This window comes from Corvus hawaiiensis, chromosome 16, assembly GCF_020740725.1.
Source record: "Corvus hawaiiensis isolate bCorHaw1 chromosome 16, bCorHaw1.pri.cur, whole genome shotgun sequence".
NCBI lineage: Eukaryota > Metazoa > Chordata > Aves > Passeriformes > Corvidae > Corvus > Corvus hawaiiensis.
The window spans coordinates 9,574,606-9,581,687 of record NC_063228.1 but is presented as its reverse complement, the minus strand read 5'-3'; the positions used below and the strand labels follow the sequence as shown (position 1 = coordinate 9,581,687).

Genomic DNA, 7,082 nt, shown 5'->3' with positions numbered 1-7,082 from the left:
GCCTCTGCAGCTCTGTATAGGAACATCATCCTTTCCTGACAGTGCACTTTTCTGTTTGTACTCAGTGCATCTGCATTTAGTATCAAAGAACCTTGTGGGAGAAATGCTGATGGGAGCCCAATGCAGTTCTTGCTTGTGGTGTCAAAGGGGTCAGGCTGTCATAAGAGGAAAAAACGTGGAAACACAAAAAATCACGTTCAAGGGGGTTTTTTTGGAGGTTTTCATGTACCTGAAAGAACAAAAGTTATGGTGAGACACTTCTACTAGCCAAGCAGTTGGCCCTTTTGCCATCCGTGATTCCAGTTAGGAATTTTGCTGCAAGAAACATGTGCATAGATGGGCTGGTGGTGGAGCTGTGTCTGCTGTAGGTTAGGCTTGTGTTCCACTGGGCTCCCCAGGTTTCCCTGTGGGTCACAGGGCTGCCCAGAATTTCCCTGGCACTGACCAAACTCTGTGTGTCTCTCCTGAGCCCTCTGGTAGAAAAGGGTTGTTCTGTAGTTGTACCTGAGGCAGGGAAATTCTTCTGTAACCAAAAATGGGGCTTTTATGAACGATTTCCTGACACCCATAAAGGTGTCTATTGACAATGAGATTTTTCTACTGTTTAAAAAGGCTAACTCTGGAGACTTTTGAACTGCTGTTTTCCCTCTGATAATGTGTAATGGATTCCAAAGGCTCATAAACTGTCTAAAGAATTTGCACCAGGTTGTACGCTAAGTGGATTCTGAAGCTGGGTATCCTGACTCCCTGTTTCTTCTTCTGAAATTTATTCACTATCATTTTAGCAAAGCACAGAGAAGAAGCTACCCAAGCCCTCTACCAAGGTTCTGTCAGCTTTACGAGACATTAGCACTACTAAAACCCTGTAAGGACTTTCTGTTCCAGCAGACTTGGTACACAGATGTTGTGTACAGGATTTTCTGTAATGAATATATAACATTTTTGAAGCAATATACATAGGTGTTTCATTTGCTCTCACTGGGTAGTTGCAATCCTTAGACGTGGCTGAAGCTTATTGCAAAACTCCCATGCATTCATGAGGATCAGGCTCTGCCCTTGGGCATGCTTATCTTTTTTTGTTTTTGTTCCTCTAAACATTAATAAACTGATCAAGCGGCATAAGGTGTGTGTGGTGCCTGGAGGCTTACAGGGTGCATGAAGCTTTGCGAGGCTGGCAATCCCTGTGTTTCTTGTCCTGCATTGCATGTAACAGGCAGTCATAGAATCACACACTGCTTAGGGCTGGAAGGAACCTCAAACATCACCCAGCTTCTCTGTAACGCAGATAACACGCAGTTTCTTTCCAAAGAATCCCTTGTTCCCACTGGCAGAGGCAAACCATCATTTGGGCTGATAAGAACCCCGCTGGCTGCAGTGAGATGCTCCAAAAGCTCAGTTCATACTCAAAAATTGGCCCAATGATACAAGTTTAGGAATGAGCCAGCAAGTTGGATTCACTTAGAATCAATTTTATTGCCAGGTAAGAAATTCATAGTAATATAGTGAATACATATGTTTACAAATAAACATTCTTAAAAAACAAACAAACATTTTATTGTAGGAAGTATTATTGGTATCATAAACTCTGTAGTTAACAAGTATTAACACGGGTTTACTTACAGAACATACAGTTACTAAAATATTTCCACATAAAATATGCTCAAGTTACACGAAACCTGTGTGAATTAGAGTGCAGCTGTAATGTGTATCTAAAGCATATGGATTAACAGCAACATTCCATAAAGGGTCAAATTAAGTCAGCCAGTTGTGAAGGCAGTAAAGATTAAAGGAATAAAAGTAAGATAGTGGAGAGTCTGGGTTGTGTGAAAAGTATTTGTCTTGTGGGTTTTGTCCATTTCTGATAGTCTTAAAACATATGATCATAAAATTTAGCAGCACGCTTATGGAGAGATACCGGTGCTCTCAGGATGCAAATCAATCTTGATAAAGCTAAAAAAATGGTATCTCCATTTAACCAGATTTCAAAATCTTAGCCCTTGCATCCTCGACTAAGCAGAAGCACTGACAGTCTGTTGAGTACAGTAAGAAATGCCACTTCCAATTCTTCTTACAACATTAACAGTTCTCACTCCTTCCTGAATACTCTTCCAGACCTAATCTCCCAAAGAATTGACAGCTGGTGAGAATGCAACTGTAGCAGGACAGCTAGTTGGGATTTAGCCAAGTGACTTGTGTTGGGTGAAGGGCAGGAATTTACTGAAAGACTGAATGCATTGCCTGCCATCCCATCCCAAACTGTCTCTTTGTGGATGTGCTGAAGCCTTTACAGGCCCAGGACTGTGAATTTACTACCAGTGCCCAGTTTAAGAGTGGTTTTACTCATATGAACAAGGCATCCTGCTCATCAGAACCACGGCCAAGACCATGAGTCCAATTGTTTGTTTAGTTTAATCCCAGAACTCTGATGTTTGAGGCTGGACCAGCCTCTTCCACCACACAGCCCACCAAGAAGGAATGCCACTAGAGAAAGCCAAACGATAGAGACAATATACCATATAACATTTAGTTGAACTACAGAGAACTACCATGGCTAAAAGCAAATACAAAATGAGAGACTAGAGGGGAAAAGTTGAAACTGGGAAAATGAAGGGGCTAACTAAATAGTCTTGACTGTGCAACCACTGCATGGAGATGTAGTCCAGTTTCCTTTTGGAACAAACAAAGGAGGCTGAGCAGGGCAGAACCCTTGTCATCCTTAGCAAAACATGAGGAAATAGCTTAAAGGAACAGAGGGGTCACTTTGAAGAACAAGACTGTCATTGAACAATAGTAATACAGTAAAGGCACCACCCACGCTTAATTTCAGTCTGAAGCAGTTGAAAATAGGCAAAACATTTAGGTGAAGAAAAAATCCTGACAGTCTGCAAAGTGAGAATTGTTACCATCTGCCCGAAAACAGGAGGACTGAGAGGGAATATTCTGATGCCCTTTTTCCCCCAGCAGCTTTCTGTGTCATATGATGTGTCTCTTCTTATTTTGGAGGTTCCCAAAAATTTCAAATCAAGTGAAGTAAACTGAAATGAAATCTTCTGCTGTTGTTATCATCCTGCAGAATTCTCTACCAGCCAGAACGGTCCCATATGCTCTTAATCGTAACAGTCTTCGTAACTTCCTTGTGAAAGTGTCTTTGTCCCTTATTGTATATATATTTTTTGCGTTCTCTATAGGATGGTGTGAAAGTACAATAATAGATGTTAGGGATTGTACCAAGATGTTTGCTCTTGGTTTTTCACAGGTCTAGTGATTATTAATAGGTTTTATACAAAATTCCTCTCTGAAATAATATATTACAGTATATTGTTCTCTCTCTCTTCCTCTGTCTCAAGGCAGGAACATAGTGTAAATGTTTAAGCAGACATAAAGTTTCTCTAGATTGTGCTACTTCTCATCATGGATTTTAGTTTCAAGTAAAAAAATTTAGTCACAAGGGTTTGTGTTCCATTGTGAAATACAAATGGAGTTTATAATTCAACCTTCAGTGTGTATTGCTGAATGGTATTAACCCACTCTTCGGCCTACAGCTGGCTGGATACCAAGACTGTCCAGGTGGAAATTCCTTCCTTCCGTTTCCTTTTTTTTTTGTTGTTTTATTTCATATTTTTAATTCAATTTTTTTTTGCCTTTCAGTTGAGTGTTTGTGTTGTGTATACATTTGCGTGTGGTTTTTAAAGGATTTCATTAGAAAAAAAAAAAAAAAAAAACCAAACCAAAAAAGAGAAAGAAAACAAACTCAAACAGTTACTTCTGTCTTGCTGTTGGTTATGAAGTATGGCTGAGGGCCCAAGTAGTGCTGGCTCCGGGTGGTCAGTGGGTCACTTAGCGTCGGGTCTCCCATGCCATGCTTGCCCTTGTTTGTGAACACTTGCCGCCTCAGGGATGGGTCATTGGGATCCCAGGTCTTGTAGTGAGAATTGTAGCCCAGGGGGTGAGTGTGTATCTTCCCCATCTTGGATTTCCCGTTCTGCCTGGTGAGCCCACTGTCGATGGTGTAGGCCCTCTCTTCGTCCAGGCGCACTGGGTGGAGGGGCAGGCTCCCCTTGGCAGCCAGCTCGGCCAGGTGTCGGCGTTTGGTGTAGAAGTCATCGTTGACCTTGTCAGCTATTTGGGGTTAAAGGGGAAGGGGACAAAAAGAATCAGTTGGACACAAGAAAAATGGTGGACAGTTTGCAGTCGGTCATACACAGTTCTGTCTGCAGACCAGAACATTTACAGGTACATCAGTGGAAGAAATCCATGCCACCTCCTGGCCCTTATGTTCTCTCTCAGAGTTTTGGATGCCATTGTGCCAGGCTTTCATACATGCAGACCTTGAACCCTGTTGCCCTTGAACAAAAGACTGTCCCTGCCCCAAATCACTCAGATTGTGCTGACATTTACATTTATGGGGAGAGGTCCTATGAATCTCATCACTGTTCATGTCACATAGCACAGGAAATTAGGGAAGTCTACAGAAGTACATGGGCTTTCTCGGGAGTTCTGCGGCATCTTGGGTTGTATTGCTGTATAAGAGCACAGCCCTTTAAAATCAAAGTGACACGTGGGTGTTTAACCCAGCCAGCTGTAAGGTCTGGTGATGTGTGATGAGGTGGACCTATTTTTGTTCAATAATGCCTCAGGGCAATATTAAGAATGGGATCTGTTCTCCTAAATGGTTGGAAGTTCACTAATACTTTATGGGGCTGAAAATACTTTGGGTTGTTGAAGGTTGGGTATTTACCCCGTGATTTTACATACCATGAAAATCCTAAATTCCAGGTTCTGACATCATTTTCTGGGTTCAGTGCCACTAAGAAATACAGCAACAGCCCTGCCAACAAACACTGCATTGCAGTTCTCAAGTCAGGATTTTGCCCTCTGTGATTTCCTAGGCAAGTGTCTTCCAGTGCATGCTTTTTGCTCAAGTTTGATTGTTTTTATTGCTGGCATTTATTTGGCCTTGCTTGAAAGTATGAACCATGCTCGGGAAGTTAAAGGCATTCTGCAGCAATCCAGCAACTCATTTCAGTTTTGAGACTGAGGTTTAAGGGAAGTTTAACTGAATTTCATTTTTTAAGATCTTTCCTTTTTATGTAAATAGTGTTTATTTTCCCCCCTCAAAAATTTAGACGTTCACTTAAGATAGTGCCAAATACGTAGATCAACTGGCACTGCATTAATCAGCTGTGGTGTAGTTGGAATATATAATTTTGTCAGCCTGGATTTGACTTCTGCTGTGCCCTGGCTGGATCCATCCATTTCCCTTGAAGCCATGCCACGTAAGGCTTCTCTGCAGAAGTCTGGTACATGTAGCTGTCTGTACAGCTCAGCTCCTCTTGTCTTCATGAGGTTTTGAATTCCCTGCACTGTTTTATGTGTAGCTTCCCTCTTTTGCTGTCACCCAAGTATTTCTAGGAGGCTTTTGTTGCACTTTGAATTTTCTCCCTGTCTCTAGTTCTGAACTGGATCTTTATGCAAGGTGGGGAAATTCCTAGGAGCACCACATTAATCTTCAAGATCAGGCTTCACTTGTGCATCCCCCTTGTCTTGGCCCCTCAAAAGGGAGGAATATTGCCAAAGGCAGTTGCTATTTATTATCTCATGACATTTTTTCTATAATGATTGTGAAACTGGACTCTGCTCTTAAATCCTTAATTTTGTCATTAAATTTGGTCATTAAAGAGGTGTTTCCTCTCCAATGGACTGAAATTGCTCCTTTCTGTGCTGTCACATTGGGCTTTGTGTGTTTTACCCAACTCCATCTGTTTCCTTTTTCAGTCATTGAGTGAATGCTTTTCTATAGCATACAGGTGTCTTCTGCTTGAAACAAATCACAGAATGGAGATAATGGCCTGCTCTCATTTCAGCCCAGGGTGTGCAGTTGCATGACAGACCTGTCATGTGTTACAAAGAGAGTCTGTGAAGTTCTGCTTGGATTTTGGAGCGAGTTGTTTCATTTAGAGAGCTGTAATCTGAATAATCAAGAAGTTGTACCTGTTTCTCCCTGAAAGAGCTGTTTCCAGTTCTACATGTGGTTTGTCTTTTTAATTTGTTAATATTCCCTGAATGTCACAGGACCATTATATAAAAGCTGAATGAAAATGGGGTGGAAATGCATTTGCATTGCTATTATCTCATTAATCTGTTATCAATAATTGAAAAAGTGGTTGCAGAAAAGGCACTGTGAATATTCATACAAGTATTCATTTTTATAAATTTTTACATCAAAGGCACTGCAGGCCAGCTGTTAGGGGAGCGAGTTTCTATGTCACATGACTTAGACCTTGGCTATTTATGAAAAGTTACACTAGCTTATATAATTTAAATTCAGCACAATTAATTATGTCCAGCTTTTAATAAAGATACATTTGTACGCCTGTTTCACATTTAAATGTGTTTAATTTGCATACAAAAATTAAAAACTTAGCTAATCTAATGTAAGACTAGAGTACATTCGTAAGTTTGTAGTTTTAATTTTATCTTAGTTATGCTGCAGCAATTTGTCTTCTGTAGCCAAGATCTTTAATCAGCTGCAAGGTAAATAATGACTTCTCTTTTTAGAAATAGCAGTGGTGATGCAGCTATGTAAATAATGACCAAAAATTGCAGATATTTTTATTGCCTGGCTTTTCATGCCATTTTTCTCTTTGAGGCCACAACAAGCTCAAGCTACGTCCTTGGTTTCTTTTAATTTTTTTCTCTTGCACCTTTTCCATCTGCCAGCAATGGTCCTGGGTCTCTGAATTTGATCAGACATTAGATAATTACTCAGACCTCCAATCACAGCAAGGCTGATGTCCTACAGAAGAGTAAATTTTATTTCTGCTGTTCATAAGGAACACCTTCACTATTGAAACAGAGAGGAAGAAATCAGCCTCACAAGGACTGTTGCCTATGACATGTCTGGAGCTGGTTTTGCTCTTCCTTATGCCATGTTATAATGTCAACTTTTTAACTCTTTGTCTCTTATGGCAAACCACACAGAAAGCGAAATGATTAATTCTGTAAATTTGGTTCCATTAAAGTTGCTTATACTGGTATAGTCCATAGTCCCTTTCTAGGAACTTCTCAACTGTTCTCTGGAA

At 40.7% G+C, this 7,082-nt stretch overlaps 1 protein-coding gene across 3 annotated transcripts in view; it reads right to left on the bottom strand.

Annotated features, from left to right (window-relative positions):
* Positions 1–1,453: 1,453 nt before the first annotated feature.
* The window catches only part of SHISA9 (shisa family member 9), a 180,398-nt gene continuing 174,769 nt past the window's right edge, over positions 1,454–7,082 (bottom strand). For all 3 annotated transcript variants that reach the window (XM_048321137.1, XM_048321136.1, XM_048321135.1), the window contains one exon: positions 1,454–4,119. In XM_048321137.1, coding sequence (XP_048177094.1) covers positions 3,752–4,119 — 368 coding nt within the window. In that variant the 3' untranslated portion in view covers positions 1,454–3,751. The remainder of the gene's footprint in view (positions 4,120–7,082) is intronic.